The following is a 21500-nucleotide window of genomic DNA, read 5'->3' on the forward strand; positions in this document are numbered from 1 at the left end:
CCTTGTACAATCTGTGTGACCATGAGCAGGTCACTAGCCTTTCCTTGCCTCTGTAGAATGCGGATATTAATAGTACCTTCTGCAGAGGGGACAGTTGTGAGAAATAAGTGACTATACACTCATGTACACGTTCACTGACACATGCACACGCACAATGCTTAGAGCAGGGCCTGGCCCGTGATTACAGATAAATAAGGGTTGGTGACTGCGCATTAGAATCTCCTGTAGGAGATTAGAACTTGCATGGGTATTGAGAACTCCTCTCCTAATGAAATTAGGGCCTGGGGAAGTTATTACCATGTTCAAAGAGTCATAGCAAGTCACTGACAGAGGTGGAGGAAGATTTTGATGTTTTATATTCTGCGGCATTAAGTGAAAGATCCATCTGTCAGCTACATAAGTAAGAGATCTTTCTGTGATGAATAGCCCCCTTTCACAGGGCATCTTTGAAGTTGTCTGACCTTTTCACTTTGAGACCAGATGCAGTGCAATTTAAAAAATTTAATTTCTTTAGATTTATAATACCAAATTTCATTCAGTTGGCATTGATTGATTGAGTGCCTTTTAACACTTTTAAAAAATGGACTTTCTAACATGTCTTCAAAGTCTCTTTCATGCTAAAGCCTTATCACCCACCCACAGTTGCCTCTGAGGCATTCCTTTTTCACCATGGTGATGGTTTATCAGCTACTGTGATTTCAGTGGTATTATAAACAAGTAATAAAGTTGCTTCCTTAAGTTAGCCTATAGATGGAAGAAATCTGAAATTATCCAGCCCAGCAGGAAGAATAGCTATATTCCCGTTAGATAGAAGAGTTCAGGAAAGACTAAGTAACTTGCTCAAGGTCATTTTGTAAATGCAATGCCTTCTCCTTCTATCCAGGGGGTTGTGATTACTGCATGCTAAGAAGGTGGTCAGAGTAAGTCAGGACTGATACCTCTGTTGTATGATACAAGTGAAACAACTTGAGGAGTAGGGAAAAGTGAGGAGGATGTAATCAGGATGTGGTGTTACAGAGCTGGCTGCCATAAGGAAGGTTAAGACTTGTGTCCCCAGTTTCTATATGCCTTAGAGGAGCTAGGCATTCTGTGCCTCTGAAGTCTTTACAGAGCTCCGTGAGAGAGGATGGAGCCACATTCAAAGACTGTTGATGCTAGGTGGTTCTCCCCGTTGGTGTTCACCCCGTTCTCCTTGGCCGGGTCCATAACACTTTCACACTTATGCAAAATGACCTTTTTTTGAGGCTTGTGTTATGTGTTCTCCTGGTCACCCTTCTCCCCCCATTCATTGAGGACCTTTGAGGCAGCCCCTCAGTGCCTGAGCTGATAAATCTAGATGTGGAGTCAAATGCCAGCTTGAACAGGCTTGAATGACTGTGTGATTCTAAGAAAGTTATTAATCTCTCTAAGCTTCCTTATGTGTAAAAAGGAAACAATAAACCCTATCTTCAGATGACTTTAGGGGAAGGGAGCAAAAATGAAATTTAGCATATAAATCTACCTGACAAAATAAACACTTAATAAATATCAGCTGCTAGGATGATTTTTAATTTCACAAGTCCTACCTCTGTGATGGTAGCAGTCAGTGGCATATCCCGAAAACCAAGAATCAAAATTCCTCGACCTCTTTGCTTCTAACTGTCCTCACTTGAGGACTTTCCACTTCAGCAAACTGTGCTGTTGACCATCCTGTTGGCTTTATCATCTGGAATTGTTCCACATCCAGAATTTAAAATTTTATTTTAAAAGACTAGACTCTTTTCAACTTCCTCATTCATTTATTTTGTATGTGTTCCTTGATCTCTTTGAAACAGCATCCCTTTCCTTTCTGTCACGCGTTTTGGGTTTTCTCTTACTTCCCATTCCAGCCTTGATTCCTTGGCAAGCCATTGAGTGCTCTTTTATGAGCACCCTTGTCAGTCTTCTTGTACCTGTGCTACAAAATGCCCATTCATTGATTAGTTCTCTCACCTCTGGATGGAGAGTTCTTTCTTGGGGCCAAGCCTCAGGGGAGAGAACAGCATGGTTTCATCACTTGTTGCCATTGGGCAGTCAGAGCTGTTCGGCTGTTTTTTAACTCTTGCACATTCCTTTCTCTCATTTTCTACAATGACTATACTTTTTTTTTTTCAATCTACTAAATTAATTTGTTCCCCATATTATTTATTTATTTTGAATCCGTATGTTTTACTCATCTGTCCATACCGTAGATAAAAGAAGCATCAGACACAAGGTTTTCATAATCACACAGTCACATTGCAAAAGCTACATCATTATACAATCATCTTCAAGAAACATGACTACTGGAACACAGCTCTACATTTTCAGGCACTTTCCTCCAGCCTCTCCAATATACCTTAACTAAAAAGGTGATTTCTATGTAATGCATAAGAATAACCTCCAGGATAACCTCTTGACTCTGTTTGAAATCTCTCAGCCATTGATATTTTATTTTGTCTCATTTCTCTCTTCCACCTTTTGGTTGAGAAGGTTTTCTCAATCTCTTAATGCTCAGTCCCAGCTCATTCTAGGATTTCTGTCCCACATTGCCAGGAAGATTTATACCCCTGGGAGTCATGTCCCGCTTAGAGAGGGGGAGGGCAGTTAGTTTGCTTGTCATGTTGGCTGAGAGAGAGAGGCCACATCTGAGCAACAAAAGAGTTTCTCTGGGGGTGACTCTTAGGTCTGATTTTAAGTAGGCTTAGCCTAGTCTTTTGGGGATAAGTTTCATGTGAACAAACCCCAAGATAGGGGGCCCAGCCTATTGCTTTGGCTATCTCCCCTGCTTGTGAGAATCTCAGAAATTCTCCACATGGGAAAGTTGACTTTTCCCCCTTTCTCACCATTCCCCCAAGGGGACTTTGCAAATGCTTTTTTTTTCACTGTTCAGATCACTCTGGAATTTATTGGGGCATCACTCTGGACAAACCTACAAAATCTCATGCCCTACTCAAGGTTCCATGTACTTATGGTGTTCAATTAAACTGTCCACATAAGTTGTATTAGGAAGCACTATTTAAAATATAAATTTTGTACCAAATAAACATTTTTTGCTTTAGTCTCACACATAAGTTCACGTTTTAAAATACGATGCAATGGCTCTTCTGAGCCTTCACTACACTCTCTTCTCACATCTTATTCACATTATAGAGAAAACAGAGGCATGAACTTTTAGTTTCCTGCCCATGTTTGTTGATGTTGTTGTCTGTGTTCACTCTGTGCCGTTGATTTTGTATACCTTGTGGCTTGGCATGGAGTATACATTTAGAAATGTGGGTAGAATGAAAAACTTTTGATTGCTAGCCCAGTATTCATTCCAGAATTGGAAAACTGGGTTGTAACCCTGTCTCTGTCCCTTTGTGTCTGGAATGGCCAGGACAACGTCAATGTACAGGGCTCTGCAATTCAAATGAGTGGTTGGAATGTTTGTTGTGTTAGTCAATGACTTTGTTCTTAAGTATCCTCACAGTTTAATTTTTCCCAAGAATGGAAATCTAAACTGACAGAAGGTTTACATCACATATTAAGAGTTTGAGTTTGTCATGTACTAATTTATTAAAGGCTAGCAGTATGTTTTTGCATGTGTACTGTTTTACTGAGATATTCACACACAATACAATCCATCCAAAGTGTACAGTGGCTCAGTATATCCACATACTTGTGCATTGATAATCGCAATTAATTATTGAACATTTTCATTACCCCTCCCCCCAAAAATCTCTCCATTATTGACCCATGACATTGGTATGGTATGTTTGTTACAGTTGATGAAAGACTATTAAAATATTAGTGTTAATTATAGTCTATAATTTGCATTACATTCGTTTTTCCCATATATTACTCTATTATTAACTCCTTGTAATAGTTATGTGCATTTGTCCTAGTTCTTTATTCATACGATCCATCAGTCATCGTCTGCCACAGGATTCACTGTGTTATACACTCCTGTGTTTTAACCTCTAGCTGTCTTTCTAATGACATATGTAACTCTGAACTTTCCCTTTCAACCACAATCACTCACATAACTCAGTGCTATTAATTATACTCACCGTAATGTGCTACTATCGCCTCTATCCATTTCCAGACATTTAACTTCAACCTAGTTAAAGATTTTGTACACATTAAGCATCTGCTCCCCGTTTTCTACCCTCATTCTGTCTCCTAGTAGCCTAGATTCTAGATTTTATCTGTGAGTTGACATATTATAATTAGTTCATATTAGTGAGATCATACAATATTTGTCCTTTTGTGTTTGACTTATTTCATGTAACAATGTCATCTAGGTTCATCAGTGTTGTCATATGCTTTAGGACTTCATTCCTTTTTATGCTGAATAATATTCCATTGAATGTATGTACCATATTTTGTTTATTGATTTATCAGTTGATGGACATTTGAGTTGCTTTCATCTTTTGGCAGTTGTGAGTAATGCCTCTTTGAACATTGGCGTGCAAATGTCTGTTTGTATCCCTTCTTTCATTTTTTTCTGGATAGATGAAGGCAACACAAAAGAAATTAAAGGATATGAAAAAATAATGAATGAGCAGTATGGGAATTTCAAAATTCCCTATATGGTTTCAACAGCAGATTGAACATAGCAGAAGGAAGAATTAGTGATCTTGAAGACAAGACAACTGAATGATTTAGACTGAAGAGCAGAAAGAAAAAAGAATAAAAGAGAATGAACAGAGCTAAGAGACCTCTGGAACACAATCAGGTGTACCAAAAAATGCATTATGAGAGTCCCAGAAGGAGACAGGAGAAAAGTGGCAGAAGGAATATTCAAAGAAATAACGGCAATAATTTTCCCAAATTTAGCAAAAGACATAAATATACACATTCAGAAAGCCCAGTGAACCCTAAAAGAGAAACCATGCCCAGATACATAATAATCAAATTGTTCAATGCCAAGAACAAGGAGAGAGTTCCGAAAGCCACAAGAGAGAGAAAAGCAATGAGTTATGTCCAAAGAATTACCAATAAAATTATGTGCCAGTTTCTCTTCAGAAGTCATGGAGGCAAAAACCAGTGGTATGACATTTATTGAAAGTGCTGAAGAAAAACAGTTGGCAACTGAGAATTTTATATCTGGCAAGACTTTTTTTCAACAGTGAGAGAGAAGTTAAGATGTTCCCAGATAAAGAAAAGCTGAAAGAGTCTGTTACCACTAGATCTGCCCTAAAAGTAACACTAAATAGAATTTTTCCGAGTGAAAGGAAAGGACACTAGATGGTATGTCAAAGCAGCGTGAAGAAATAAAGATCTTCAGTGAATATAACCACTGAGTAATTATAAATGTCAGTACTATTGTATTTTGTTATCTAACTTTGCTTCTTTTTACAGATGCTAAAATGCAAATGTATAAAAAGTAATGATAAATCAGTGGTTTGGCTCTTACAGTGTACAAAGATATAATTTGCAGCAAGTACAAAAAAAGATGGATGGATGTAGGGTATAGGAACAGTGTATTGTATGCTATTGAAGATAAGTTGTATCAAATCAAATATTGTTTTGGTGTATGTAAGTTGTTAAATTTTAACCCTATGGTCACAACAAGAAAAATACATGAAAAATATATTCAGAAATAAATGAGAAGGGACTCAAAATAATATAATCTACAAAAACCAAATAAATATGGAAGTAGGCATTAATGGAAGAATTAAGGGACAGAAGAGGAAAAAGATTTGTAAAGACAATAGCAAAATGTCAGAAGAAAATACTGCATTATGGGTAGTTACTTTAAATGTAATGGGGTAAACTCTCCAATCAAAAGGCAGATACTGGCAGGATGGATAAAAAAGTATTACCTAACTATATGCTTTTTATAGGAGACTCAACTTTAATTAAAAGATGTAAGAAAGTTGGAAGTGAAAGAATGGAAAAAAGTTCTGTACAAGTAGAAATCAAAAGAGAGCCAGGTAGCTATACTAATATCAGATAAAATAGAGTTTGACAAAAATTGTTAGGAGGGACAAAGAAGGTCACTATATATACTGATAAGTGGGTCAGTTCACTGAGGAGACATAACAATTATATGTACCTGCCAGTGGACCCCAAAATACATGAAGCAAATAATGAGAGATTTGAAGAGAGAAATATGTGGTTCTATATTAATAGTAGATTTCAGTATACCAGTTTGAATACTGGATAGAACATCTAAATAGAAGATCAATAATAGAAGACTTGAGTGATATTCTAAATTGGCTCTACCAATATATAAAGACATATATAGCACACTTTACCCAACAGTGCCAGAATATTCCTCCTTCTCTATATATTTAAGTATGATAAAAGGGGAAATGTTGAGCTGTATGTGTGGTACTAGAAGAAGAACTTAAAAAAAGATTAAGGGTTGCCAGTGGGATGGTGATTTGGGGTAGTGATCAGTAACTGAAGCACAGGGATTTTTTTTTAGGGCGGCGAGTACATTCTGTTTGATGTAACGGTGGACATTAGATTTATTAAATCCCATGGAACTGTACAATACAAAGAGTAAACTCTAATGGTAAACAAAGGAATTTGGTTACTAAAAGTTATCAGTATTGGTTATCAATTGTAATAATTGTACTACGTTAATATAAGAAATAGAGAAAACTATATGTTGTAGGGTTGATTGCATGAGACTTCTGTATTTTTGGTAAACCTAAAACTGCTCTAAAAAACAAAGCCTATTCATTTCTTTTTAAAGCATTTTGAGTGGAAATACTACATCTTGAATACTCTTAAATTCACAGTATCAGTGATTGTCAATTTCCTTTTATTTTTTTTTGGTGCATGGTTCTGGGATCGAACCCGGGTCTCCCACATGGAAGGCAAACATTCTACCACTGAACTACCCGTGCACCCTCAATTTACCATGTTTTTAATAACACACTTAAATTTGAAGTCTTTTTGCCTGAGACAAGCAATCTTAACAAAAAAGAAAAGAACAGTAGAGCTAGAGGTACAGTTTGTAGAATGCGTTTGAATAAAGAAGACTAGGTACTTGGGCCTATGTGATTTATGATATAAATTATCTCTTAACGATGCCGTATTACCCAGCTATGCAAGTTAAGCAAGCTGAAGGCTAATTTGTTATCACAATTGCTTCCTGGTTTGTTGATAAATAATCCACTCTCCACTACCTTCCCATCTTTCCTGGATGAAGCATGTAAATCCTAGAGCAGCTAAGTGACTTTTTCACAGTCACACTGTCAAAACCAGGGTTAGGGCTGTGTCTCTTGATTCATAGAATGGCACTTTTTCTACTGCAGAAAAAAAGAAGAGAGATACATCCTGGAATTTCAAGTATTCATCATGGGGTGGTCTTTCCCAGCCCTGAGGGATCTCAGAGAATTTTGAGGCATGGTGCTTGTTCTTGGAAGCTTCTTTAATGTGGGGTTTTCCGTAAGTTTCCAGTCAGCAGCAAGTTGCTGCTTCTAGCAGACCCCTTTCGTTTGTGGTCTCTATTTTGCTTTGTTTTCTCTTACTTGCTCTATTCGTTTATTTTGTAGACTGCTTCAGACTCCCTCTCATACCACCCTTTTCCTTTATACTGATGAAATTTAAATGTTGGTGATGCAGAGAAAAGTTCTAAGGATGGGCTATTATTTAGATGAGTCAAAAACTTAAGGTTTTTTTTTATTATAAGCCTCTAAAATTGAGGATGTCTTGATATTCCCCCATTCTCTGAAATAAGCAGTGTTTCATAATTGTTTCCAACACTTCATTGTGTGTACTTTGTTGTCCAGTTGTTTTATTTGTAAATATTGCTACTTTGGCTTTATTTATTTTTTTATTTTTGATGAAACAAAGGCCAATTAATCTTTAGAAATAGTTTTGATTTGAGGGTCAGAGGGATGGTTTGGGAGAAGCTCGTTCAAATGGAATATGCATAGAGTATACAAATTTAGGTCTTTGGGACCACTGGTACGAGACTGGAGATTTTAAGGATAATTTAAGGGTGGGCACTATGGAATATTATGAAATTGAGAATTTCCTTCCAGAGTATCTCATTGTCTGATCCCACATGGTTTTAACTGAGTTTTCTTAATATTCCTTGTGAATGAAAATACCTAGAAATGTTCTAAGTTAATGATACACTGTTATAAATGTTGGTTGCTTTCTTAATGTGGAGGAAATTGCTCATCTGTGTTCATTGTAGCCTGTTAAGTTTTTCAACAAATATTGAGAACACAGTGGATACAAAAGCCTGTGTTCTGGTTTCTGTTCATATCTATTAAAGAATTAACATTGTCCTTGCTCTTAGCTCATATGTTTGACTCCAAATTTTGTTAATAAACAATATGGCACTCCAGAAGAGGAAAATTTTAATGCTAGTGTTATGATTTTAGACAAGGTGGTCATGGTTACAATACTGCCATTGTGAGTGCAAGCAAAGATCTTGTCTTGTTTTGAAATCATCTCACAGTTTTATCTCTGAAGATTTTTGTTTTATTTTATATGCCAGTGTAAGATTAGATTATGTGCAGAATCCTTACACATAAATTGGAGATATTTTGCTTTACCCAGAGACTTTAAGATGATGCTAAAGGAAAAACACTAGAAGTGAAAAGAAATGTGATTGTTGATTTAACTTGTAGGTTAAGGTTTTAAGCAGTAGAATCCGTGCTGTCTTGGAAATGCAGATATGGAATGATAGTTGAAATAAGGAACTTTTAGGTGGGAAAAGATTCAGTTATTGATCTTCTAAGGATGATGTTGCATGATCACCTTTATTTCTTTTAAGTGAACATTACAAGAATTTTTCTCCTGTTGTTTCAACTCAGTGATAGTAACCTAGAGGGGCTGATCTGTTTTCTCTGACTCAAAAGTATATAAATTAAATATCTAAAATGATCTACATTTCCAAAGATTTATTCTTTTTTTTTTTGTTAATAAACAATTAGCAACCTGATATTAATAATCCTCTATTAGCAACCTGATAGCTCTTGGCGGGTTTTTTTTCAGGTGTTGGACTTGTTATTTAATCAGTTGGGTCAAATTACCATTTCTGGAAGGCTGGTTTGTATCATCTCTACTTAGGGCTCACCAGGGACTGGACAGGGAATCTAACCTGGGTCTCTGGCATGGCAGGTGAGAACTGTGCCTGATGAGCCGATGTGGCCCACCCTCCAAAAATTTGTTCTTAAATATTTGAATCCAACTGTTTGGGTTTGTTAAAACTGCTGGAATGCAATATGCCAGAAATGGACTGGTTTTTAATAATGGAGATTTATTAGCTTACAGATCGACAGTTCTAACGCCATGAAAATGTCCAAATTAAGGCATCAAGAAGAAGATACCTTCTCTGAAGAAAGGCTGTTGGCATCTGGGGTTCCTCTGTCAGAGGCAAGGCACATGACTGACATTTGCTATTCCTTCGCTCTTGGGTTTCTTTACTTTCACCTCCTGGTTCCAGTGACCTCCTCTCTGAGCTTCTAGTGGGTCCCCTGTTAGCATCTCCAGGCTTTTCTCTCTCAGCTTCTCCGGGGTGCTTTTTCTCTAAGCTCTCTCCAAACTTCTCTGAGTGTTTCTCTCGGAGCTCTGTGGGCTTTTTCTGTCTTTTATCCTTAGAAAGGACTCCAGTAAAGGATTAAGACTCAACTTGATGGGTTGGGTCATACCTCAATTGAAATAACCTGATCATAAGGTCCTAACTACAATAGATCTGCACCCCACAGGAGTGGATTAAAAGAATATGGCTTTTTCTGGGCTTCATAATAGCTTTAAACTAGCACTTCATCCATATATTTGTACTACTTGTTGTCATAAAAGCTGAGATTTTATGGGGCAGAAGTTGTAAGATGATGTTTGGCCAGTATTTATTTGAGTTATACTTGTGCTTTTGGTCTGTAATGTAACATATAAAGTAAAAGAGCATGATATTTCTTATGGTTTATCCTTTTTATACTTTTCCATAAATAATGCATGTCACCACATCTGTGGTCCTCTATTAGCAACCTGATAGCTCTTGGCGGGTTTTTTTCAGGTGTTGGACTTGTTATTTAATCAGTTGGGTCAAATTACCATTTCTGGAATGCTGGTTTGTATCATCTCTACTTAGGGCTCACCAGGAACTGGACAGTGTTCATCCATTTTAGGGGGAAAACGACAGTAGTTGAAGTTGTTATGGGCATGGACGTGTGTGCAGTGATGCAGAGGAGAGCCTGCTGGCTGCTCTCACAGATTGGCTTCATGCTGCATTTTTCATTGAAGAATTTATTGTTGCCTTCCCATTGGTCCAAAATGAGGGTCAGAACTGAGTATTCTCCATGCCTTAAGTTGATGGGACTTGGCAAAGTGGCTCCCTTTTAAAAAAAAGCTCACGAGAGCTTTTTTAAACCCAGAACTCTGGTTTATTAATTTATTCTAGAATCATATCTGTTAACAAGCTGGACAGCTGTATTTTGTTGATTGGGCCAGCACACTCTCCCCCAACTTTTGGCAGCCTAAGAAAGGAGCCAAATCAAAAGACACCCTCTGAGAAAATCAGAACAAGGGGAAATAGTTGCGGAATACCAGTATTTAATGGCGCCAGGCTTCCGTAACCTGGTGCATCCATTTCCAGAGTAATATGTGGGAGAGTTCTTTTGTAAGTACAGGTGCTGCCTGGGAAAAAGACTGTGAATGTTGGCCCCTCGATCCTGTTACTTTATAGCTGCAATTGTCAACCACTTCCCTTTGTATGGGCAGGTGATGAATATCAGTTTTCAGTTATGACTTTTAGGCAGTGGATAATTGGGACCATTTGCACTCTGATCTGTATCAGTTTTGGAATTGAACTTGGGGGGGCAGTCTAATATTTTTCCCTGTCTAGATTGGGTGTGTTGTGGGGGAGGGGGGGCTTACTGTTGTTCAGGTGTAATTTCTCCAGGCTACAATTTAAATAAAATAAGTAGCTTTTAAAATATAAATTTAAGCCATTTCCCTTGAGTTGCTATTTATAGAGGAAAGAAGGAACTGAAAGAAAAAAAAAGAACAGGAGATATTTGATAGCCTTTTTCACTTAACCGAAGACCACTGATGGAGAAGATGTGATATCCTGAAAACAGCTGATCTACCCCAAATAGGCATGAAAGGTGTCTGAGATGAGATGGAAAAGCCAGTATCACCTAGCCCTTGGCCTGTGGGATTTGTAATGTGAATGACATGGTGGCCCCACTGTGGATTAGTAATGACCATTTGACTAATCAGAGACAGCTTCCCCTAGACAGCGGGGTTTTGGCTGGTCTGAGATCCATGGAAATGGGGCCCACACAGAGATCACCAAGGCTCATATAAAGGACCTTAAACAAGGTTTATTGGGATGGCTCCTTTAATTTTTTATTTTATCTTTTAAATATGTAGTCTTTGCTAAATTATCAGTCCTGGAGGTAAGTTGATTTATTTGGAGAAGAAAATGTGCTTACCTGGTTGGCTGACTGGCTTGCTTTCTAGTTTAAAACATTGCATAATTTTGTTTTACCAAATGTTTGCATGCTTTTCTTTAACCGAGAACATCAGGGGAAACGTGTGTCTGCACAGTTTCTCTTATGAAAGTGACACCACAGCCCTCTTTCACTCTCAGTGTTTACCCTTTAGGTCAAACCAAGGTTCATTTAAGTAGCACTTTTTAATGCATAGGCTATAAGCTATACCTCCTTTTGTATACAAAGGCTTGCTTGCAAGATGATTTAACCCTAATAAACTTCACTATGGCTTTATAGTGGAATATGGCTTCAAATTCTGCCAAAGATACTATCTTCCTGATATCTCTTAGGTTGCTTGGTTGGTGGCATGTTTGGTTGTTGCCCAAAACTTTCATGGATCTGAGAGGAGGGGCAAGCTGGAGTGGAGGAAGGAGGACACTTCCTGAGAATCTGCAGATTTGGGTGTTGGCCCTGCTCTTACTTAGCTAGCCTACTTCTAGGTAAACCAGTCTCCTGGAGTCTCTTTTCTTCTTCAGTAAAACAGAGGACTTTTAGAAAAATAAAGACAGGCATGAGCCAAATGATAAGAAAGGTTACCCCATGTGCTCACCTTGAGAAATTCTGTGAATGGTAACACATTGGGCTTCCTTATTCCCCTCAGTGGTCCCCACGAAACTTTTGCTTTACTCTAGGGATTAGGAGGTGGTGTGGGGTATTAAAACTGAGGCCATTTTAAGCTTTCAGGCCTACTTAGGCAGCTTTGGGGGCGTTCCACTGTTTACGAGCCACTTCCAGCCCTCCATCCTCAGCCATTCCTCTCCCTTCCTTTCTTTTCCTGTCTGTTTAGATGTAACCTTTCTCTCAGTACATTAGCGTGGTTGTTGTGTGGGTAACCCAAACTGCCACTGTTAGGCTGTTTGGGGTTGTCCATCCATCTCTGATTTAGTGGAGAGGAGCTAAAGAAGATTAACTTTGTGATGAAATAATGGTCCTTTTTTCCCTCTTTCTTGCCTAAAGATGGTTTCTCATTTCATCTTCGGCCTGGGCCCTGATGTTGTTTTTACAGGCTCAGTACAGCCCTGCTCAAAAATACAATTCATTATTAAAAGGATTCAGCTGCTGTGCCAGAGGCCTGTTCTACTTGTGTCCCTCCCCATCCCCCACCCCCAAATGACAACTATATATAGTAAAAACCCACTGTAGTGTGTGCTTATTTGGGCCCCCTGACATCAGAGTTGATGTGTTGCCCACTGTGTTTATTTTGTAAATGCTTATAAGGTATGTTTCATTCTGATAACCTTTCAAAAAGTATTCCTTGTGGTTGTATACTTAAGTAGCACTGTAAAACATGCCTTTAACCACATAGCTTCCTTAAACGTTACCCTTTAGATTCTGTGTTTTAGTGTTTTCTTCTTTTGCTGAACTGCCATTACTTTGCTTAGGTTTAGCCTCATAACCTCAATTAAATATGGAATGCTGAGTATGCACTTCTAAAAAATTTTTTTTTTTTTTTTTTTTTTAAAGGAAAGACAGAGAGAAGGAAGGAAGGATAGAAGGAAGGAAGAGAGGAAGAAAGGGAAACATCTTTTAAACATTTTCTTGTTTTTATTGTATTTTGTTTCTCCGTTTTCGTTACATGGGCTGGGGCCGGGAATCGAACCGAGGTCCTCCGGCATAGCAGGCAAGCACTTTGCCCGCTGAGCCACCGCGGCCCGCCCTAAAAAATTTTTTTTATAACAAGACAGAACTTCTGATCATTCTGTTGAAAGTTGCAATATGTTCCTTCTGTCTCCATCGTTGTTTGTTCATAAATAACAATCTTATTTTATTCATAGAAAATTAATGTAAGATTCAAGGTACCTTTATATTGTAATAAGTAATCTCTTTGCTTGAACACAAGTTACTTCCTTTGTCAGTATTCAAGTTATATTCCGATCTACAACCCTTATTTCATCTCCCCCCCCCTTCTTTTCTCTTTAGAAGTCCGAGTGTTGAAGATGTTAAAGGCTGTGCTGAAGAAGAGCCGAGATGGAGGAAAGGGAGTCAAGAAGGAAACAGGTATGTGTATGAGAGTGAGTTGAACAAATGGGTTTGACTTGGGCAGTAACAGCCCACTCACTCCAGGCTGGGCAGATTTTGTTGCTTTGGGAATGGGTCAGAGAGGGCAATGTGCATTAGAATAAACATACTGGAAGCTGTGAGAAACTGGTGGAATGGACATCTATCTCTTTTAAAGACTAAGCTCTAAATATATTACTGAGCTTTCACGAGACGTGACTTTGAAAATTGAGTTTGGGTTGTGAACCAAATTCTTCCCTCGGAGACTCTTAAGGTTCATAATTTTATAGGTCATTCTGATCTGGAGCCAGTCAGAATTATAGACATTGAGGAATAGCAGGTGTGTCCAGGAATTTGGTTTCTAGAAAGCCTTTTCTTTTCCCACATGTGATTACATTTTTATACATTTGGCCAACTGCTGCTGACTGGTCCTCATCTTTTTGAGTATCAAATTTTACCCCTGACAGGTGTAGTCCTACTTAATGGCAGACTGCTAGTTTTCATTATGATGAGAGCTACTTAGTTTGGCTTGGATTTCATTCCTATTTGTAGAGTTCTGATGCATACGCAGTCACTGTGGCTCTAGCAGCATTAACTTCCATGTGATAAACCCCCCCAAGGTTATTTTGGTGATGCTCAGTGTTCCTCCCTATTTTTCAGCAAAAAAAATGTAGCTTGTTTAACTGTATTGCACAATAAAAATCTGTTAGCGTGATTTAATTTCACTGAAATGTGACATTTCATTTTGTAAACTCATGTTTTTCCAGACTGGTTGGGGAATGGCTGAATGTTCTGATTTTCTGAGTTTTGTATGCTCTGTATCACATGCCTTTCAATTGTAACTTCTAAAATATAAATAAGCATACTTCTTAACAAAACCTTGCTGAATTATAGTTAGCATACTTCTTAACAAAACCTTGCTGAATTATAGTTAACTTAAATTCTAAAGCTCTTGTAATGCTGTGTGCCGTAAAGCTTTGTAATAGTAGTATCTTTATTTCTATAGGAAAATAAGTGGAATTCTAAACTTTTTGGTAATATGGAACCTAGATAAAGTTTCTTCTCTTCTTCTTTCTTAAAACTAATTATCCCTTAAGCCAGTATGCAGAATGGCAAACTCACTTGAAAAGTAGAGTCTTTACCCTAAGGTTGCTGTGAAGATTCCATTATAAGCATCTTATTAAGGCCTGGATACAAAGATACAAAGAAAAGAAGAAACCAGTATTTAATTATATAAATAGGAGACATTGGTTAGCTCTTAACCTTAGAGACTCATCCTAGCTTTGAATAATTAATTAGAATTGTTACTATGGAGAATTTTTCTTCATTTCGCATAATTTCTATACAGGGGGACATTTACCCTCTGCTTGGGTCAAGGCCAAAACGTCCTTCTCATTAGTTCTCTGAAAGAGGTTTAAAAAAAAATTTTTTTTTTCCGGTTTTGGCTCCTCAAATGCTCACCCTAGGAACTTTGTTTCTTTAGAAGTCTTTGTAATTTCCAGCATAAAGCTAGATCTCAAACTGTCTGTTAGGGGTGGGGCTGCCAACAGTGGGTTATTTTTCTCAGAGCCACGGTCTCTAAGCTGAAACTCCCTAGTCAGTAGTGGAGTTTTTTTCACTACAGACCTACCGTTGTCATTGCCCAGAGCCACACTCATGTGAAATAACAGCGTATTAGCTATCTTGGGCACCTGTGCCTTTCAGCTGAGCCAGACAGTGAGCAGAGCTTGTGTCTGAAATGCTCCCAATCACGAACATGTGAGTTTTGGGTTTATTTACCCCGTCGGTCTTTTAAGAGTAACTACTCCTTTTTCTCAATCATTTCTTCATAATAATTACCACACTATGGCTTTTCACTAATGCAAACCAACTTGAAAAAAAAATCAGTGGGAACGTTTCTCATACAACATCTGTATGGTGTGCTCCTTTTCCTCTTAACTAGAACCTGCTTGTATTTTTTGGAAATAAAGCAGATGGAATTTTAAATCTTGATGAAGTTATGTCACAAGATGATTGGGAAAAATAGCTGGAATTCGACCACTCATATGTTCAGCTCTGTGCCAACTCTCATTATGTAAGTTAAGTAAATCATGGCTAAGTTTCTCTATAAATTAAAGCTTATTAATCCATAAGACTGCACTGAATCTTGGGCAATAATATCTCCTACAATGTGGAAAATTTTTGCTCTCTTGTTTCTGTGGTAGCTTGGTGTTATGCTCCCCAGAAAAACATGTTCTTGGTCTTAATCCATTCCTTGTGGGTATGAACCCATTCTATGTAGGACATTTTTTTTTAATGATCAATATATTTTAATTAGTCAATTTTCAAATGAGCTTGTCCATCTGTAAATTATAGACAGGATATGCCCAAGTATAGGGAAAAATATTATTTAAAACTTAGACAAATAGAAGAATGAATTTTGAATTTATCTGTGAAAAACTCCCATTCAAGTATACCTTATTTGTATATGACCCAGCGTACGAACACACTGGCAACTGGAACCTTCCCAAGTGTAGGAAAAAACTTGATTCAGTCTTTAAAAAACAATTACCCCTTTGAGTTTATAGAACAGACCTTTTTCATCCTAAGTTAATTTCATTTTATTATTTGTTTGTTAACCACACTGAGCTAATTTAGACTCCAATGTAAACTTTCTCCATTTCGGGAAAAAGTACAGTTTTTAGATTGTAGGTGAAAACATTTTATCTGTAAAAACTTGTTTAATGCTTGTATATACCTGTTTCAGGGTTAAAATTTAAAAAAAAATCTAATATGCCTTAATGTTACTTTTCTGGGTTGATGGAGGTATTCTCTTCTCTGAAGGAAGGAGAATGTTCAGATATGTTTTCAAAGGTATTATCTATTTTTCTAATGTTATGATTCTGTTATTTAGCTACTATAAAATTGCCCTGTAGACTGAAATAGCAATATAAGAGCTTATTTAAGATGCACTTTTTCTCTCTTCAAATTAATAAAAATATTCAAAAAAATTCTTAAGATTAACCATGTACATCTCCTAAATCTACAATAAATGCTTCTTCTTTAATTCTAATATAGTTACTTGAACTGTTTCCATGAATTTCAAAATATGTGTATTATCAACTTTCAATCACACACCTTTTCAATTAGGAAAAACAAATTATTTGTGTGTGATTTGCTCTTTTTTTAAAAAAAAATTATTAATAAAGCCAATCAACATATGATATGAACATTCTTTTTTTATCACATAGCTATATATTCATCATCATGATCATTTCTTAGAGCATTTGCATCAATTCAGAAAGAAATAAAAAAAGAAAATAGAAAAAAACTTCATATATACCATACCCCTTACCCCTCCCTTTCATTGATCACTAGCATTTCAATCTACTAAATTTATTTTAACATTTGCTCCTTAAGAAATTTGCTCCTTAATAAATTTATTATTCATTTTTAATCCATATGTTTTACTCATCTGTCCATAAGGTAGATAAAAGAAGCATCAGACGCAAGGTTTTCACAGTCACACAATCACATTGTGAAAGCTATATCATTATACAACCATCTTCAAGAAACATGGCTACTGAAACACAGCTCTATGTTTTCAGGCAGTTCCCTCCAGCCTCTCTGTTATGCCTTAACTAAAAAGGTGGTATCTATTTAATGCATAAGAATAACCTCCAGGATAACCTCTCAACTCTGGAATCTCTCAGCCTTTGGCTCTTTATTTTGTCTCATTTCTCTCTTCCCCCTTTCGGTGGAGAAGGTTTTCTCAATCCTTTGATGCTGAGTCCCAGCTCATTCTAGCTGGGACTAGCTCATTCTGTCCCACATTGCCTGGAAGGTCCACATCCCTGGGAGTCATGTCCCACATAGAGAGGGGGAGGGCAGTGAGTTTGCTTGTCGTGTTGGCTGAGAGAGAGAGAGAGAGAGAGGAGCCACATCTAAGCAACAAAAGAGGTTCTCTTGGGGGTGACTCTTAGGCCTAATTTTAAGTAGGCTTAGCCTATCCATTGTGGGGTTAAGTTTCATATGAACAAACCCCAAGATAGGGGGTTCAGCCTATTGATTTGGTTGTCCCCACTGCTTGTGCAAATATCAAGGATTCTCCACTTGGGGTAGTTGAATTTTCCCCCTTTCTCACCATTCCCCCAAGGGGACATTGCAAATACTTTTTTATTCACTGTTCAAATCCTTCTGGGATTTATCAAAGCATCACTCTGGACAAACCTACAAAATCTCATGCCCTACTCAAGGTTCCATGTACTTACAGTGTTCAATTAAGCTGTCCGCATAAGTTATATTAGGAAATGCAGTAGTCAAAATATAAATTTTGCTTTAGTCTCATACATACGTTAAAATTTTAAAATATGAATTACCATCTATTTTCAAAACCCTGCATTATTGACATTCCTTTGTTCTTCCTCATGCAAAACTTTTTAAAATTTGTACATTTAGTCACCTATGTAGGACCTTTTGATAAGGTTGTTTTTATGTAAGATGTGTTCAGCTGAAAAAAGATAGGTCTTAATGCTGTTTCTGGAGAATTTATAGAGAAGGCCACAGAAAGAAATCCATGGGAAGCAGCAAAAAGCTGAAAGTCAGTGAAATCCAGAGGAGGAAGGAGAAAACATACCATGTGCATTCCCATGTGAAAGAAAAACCCCAAAGATTACTGTCCAGTCATAAGGAGGAAATAAGCCTTCTAGCCTCTGAAACCATGAGCCAGTAAATTCCTGTCATTAAGCAGCCCGTGGTGTGGTATTTGTTTTAGCAGATAGGAAACTAAAACAGTTTTCAATGAAAACAATCTTTGTTGCAGAGACAAAGGAAAATTAATTTTTATATACTTGGACATACAATCCATAGAAATTTTGTAAACATTTATGCCTAAGAAATGGAGATCTGTTTTTAGCACACAATCTTGAACTGAACTTTTATGTTAAGAATATTTTTGAGAATTTAGAAAATATAATCACTGGGTTCAATATTAGTGTTCTTCAAAAGGAAACAAATATTCTTCAGAAGTGAAAAATTGTTATTTCCTTAGTCCCTTTTTATAAAAAAAATGTCTTGTGCATCTATTTTTGGTAAAATTTTAACAGATATTGGAATTCAAGTTATATATATATATATAAGGATATTTGAAGTATTGGATATGGTAAGTTATTAAGCTATTGAAAGTCATGGAGTGAACTCTAAAAGGAATTAGCAAAATCTTTTGTATGCTTTTTTTCTGTTTAGAAATGCTTATAGCTGACAACAAGTATTTGCTGGATTCAGAAGGCTATAGGAGCATGTTGGAGAATGCATTATTTAAAGTTAGAAAATGATTTTTGGGAAAGCACATTCACCTTTTCTCCATCAGTGCAAATAAGCGTTATATTTCCCTTGACCTTGAGTTAGACCTAAGGGAGCAAAAATCAATATTTGTGGAGGGCCAGATGAAGGCATCTATTTTTTCTCTCCTTGTTCTTGTTAGAATCTTGATCTGAAACAAGCAGATGAGGTACTGTCTTTATTTTGACGCTCTCCAGAGACGTCTATGACCTTCTATTCCATGCCTCTTTAAGTGACCTTTGCTATCGTAACACACTCTTGTTACTATTATTAAACTGTTACTTAACTCTAAAATTCAATAATTAGTGTCCTGTAAGACCAGGAGTATCCTGTTGTTTCAAACCTGGAACTAATAAGAGGTTAGAGTAGATGTAACAGCAGCAAATGAAATATGTTTTCTATATGGCAGTACTGTTTAGTAAATGTATAGGAAAAAGTCCACTTTATAGTAACAGAAACTTTAAATGTCAATGTAAAAGGAAATGTACATGCCTTATGAGGAAAAAAAAGAAAACTTTACCAAAGGACATGGAAGACCTAAATAAAGGGAAGGGCTGACTCAGTTCCTGAGTGGACAGAGTCATTATTTTAAAGTGACTTGTTCTTCAAAATTACCTTATATATTCAACTGAGTCCCCTGTAAAACCCCACTCTTTTATTTATTCATTTATTTTTTGCATGGGTAGGCACCAGGAAGTGAACCTTGGTCTCCGGCATGGCAGGCCGAAACTCTGCCTTCTGAGCCACAGTGGCCTGCCCCTGCCCCCCGAAGCATTTTTAATACAAAAGACAAATTGACTTAAAATTTGCCTGGAAGAGAAAATGCTTAAGAATGCCCAAGGAAAATTTGAAAGTGAGGAATAATGGGAGAACTTGGCTGTCAAGCTGTCAAATTAATATGAAAGAATAGTCACTGAGGCAATGAGCTATGGATGCAGGAGTAGATAGATTCATGGGACAGAGGAGTTCAAAACAAATGTGCCCTCCCCCCCCCCCTTTTTTTAACATGGTAACTGAACCCGGGTCTCTAGCATGGCAGGTGAGAACTCTGCCACTGAGCCACCATTGCCCACCCAAAACAAATGCCTTTTTTTAACTTTATTTTGAATTAATTATAGACTTACCAAAAGTTGCTGAAATGGCTGAGTTTCCATTATACCCTTTACCCAATTTCCAGTAATGTATCTTAGCCACGGTATGATGATATCAATGAAAAAGTTAATGCTAATATAATACAATGAAGTGATTTACAGACTTTACTTGAATTTTGCCAGTTGTCCATTTTCTGCTGCAAAATCCAGTCTAGAATTCCATATTGCATTGGGTTTTCATGTCTTCTTAGTCTCCACTAATCTGGGAGAGTAATTTAGTCTTTGTCTTTCATGACATTGATATTTTTAAAGAATCCTGGCCAGTTTTGTAGCATGTCCTTTAATTTGGCTTTGTCTGATGTTTTGTGATGGTTAGGTTGAGGCTATTCATGTTGGAAAGAAGTCTACAGATATGTGTTGTGTCCTACTCAGTGTACATCAGGGGTACATGCTGTTGATTTGTTTTATTACTGATGATGGTAACTTTGACCATTTCATTAAGGTGGTGTCTGCCAGGGTTTAAAATGTAACGTTACTATTTTTTCTTTGTTACGACTCTTGTGGAGGGAAATTTTGAGACTGTGCAAATATCCACCTTCTCATATATTCACCCATTAATTTTCACGTCCATCAATGATTCTTCTTGAAGCAAATATCGTGGTGTTTCCCAGATGGTGATTTTCTGTTTCTTTCATTTCTTCTGTATTTATTGGTGGTAATTCTGTTAGCAAGAGCTGCCCCTTCTCCCCTCTTTATTCAATTTTCAATTTCATGGGTATCTATTTTTTTTCTCTCAGTTCTAATTCCTTATTGTCATCATTTCTTATTTTACTCAAATTATCCCAGATTTGGCCATTGTGAGTTCCTTCAAGTTCACTCCCACATCCTTTTGACATGCCCCTCATAATTTTTATTTTAGCACTTCCTTACATCTGGAAACAGAAGCTGTTCCAGGCTCATCTCTGGACTTTCCCTGCATCAGCTCTGGAATCAACCCTGGTTCCTTTAATTGGAGAATGGTACTTAGAAACTGCCTGTTGAATCTGTTATGGACCACAGAAAAGCCATGTCCTTTAATCTTCATTCAGTATTTCTGGGTGGGAGCTTTTGGATGGTTTCCATGGAGATGTGTTTGCACCCATTCAAGGTGGGGTTGCTTACGAGAGTCCTTTAAGAGGGAACTATTTTGAAAAAAGCATTAGAACCCATGCAGCTGGAGACCTTTGAAGATGAAGAAGGAAAACGCCCCAGGGGGAGCTTCATGGAACCAGAAGCTGGGAGTTGTAGAAAGCTAGCAGATTTAGAAATGTGCCATTACAGCTGAGAGAGAAACCCTAGAGTTCATTGGCCTTTCCTGAGTGAAGGTAACCTCTTGTTAGTGTCTTAATTTGTATGTTTTCACAGCCTTAGAACTGTAAACTTGCAACTTAATAAGCTCCCCTTTTTAAAAGCTGTTCTGTTTCTGGTATATCACATTCTGGCAGCTTACAAACTAGGGCAGAAACCAGGATCTCGAATGCTAGGTATGCTCATTGCTACTTGGTTGCCATTGTTTCTAGACCATTTTTGCCCACAAAGGTGCAACATACATGCCATGTATCCACATATGTGCACACGTCTTTATCTGTATATATTAAAAACT

General features: G+C 37.3%; 1 protein-coding gene across 9 annotated transcripts in view; it reads left to right on the forward strand.

The window, feature by feature from the left end:
- Nucleotides 1-21500, forward strand: part of TANC1 (tetratricopeptide repeat, ankyrin repeat and coiled-coil containing 1) — a 267329-nt gene that overhangs the window by 103182 nt on the left and 142647 nt on the right. For all 9 annotated transcript variants that reach the window (XM_077153922.1, XM_077153923.1, XM_077153928.1 and 6 more), the window contains one exon: nucleotides 13371-13448. In XM_077153922.1, the coding sequence (XP_077010037.1) occupies nucleotides 13388-13448 (61 nt within the window). In that variant the 5' untranslated portion in view covers nucleotides 13371-13387. The remainder of the gene's footprint in view (nucleotides 1-13370; nucleotides 13449-21500) is intronic.

This window comes from Tamandua tetradactyla, chromosome 3 (assembly GCF_023851605.1).
Source record: "Tamandua tetradactyla isolate mTamTet1 chromosome 3, mTamTet1.pri, whole genome shotgun sequence".
Classification (NCBI taxonomy): domain Eukaryota; kingdom Metazoa; phylum Chordata; class Mammalia; order Pilosa; family Myrmecophagidae; genus Tamandua; species Tamandua tetradactyla.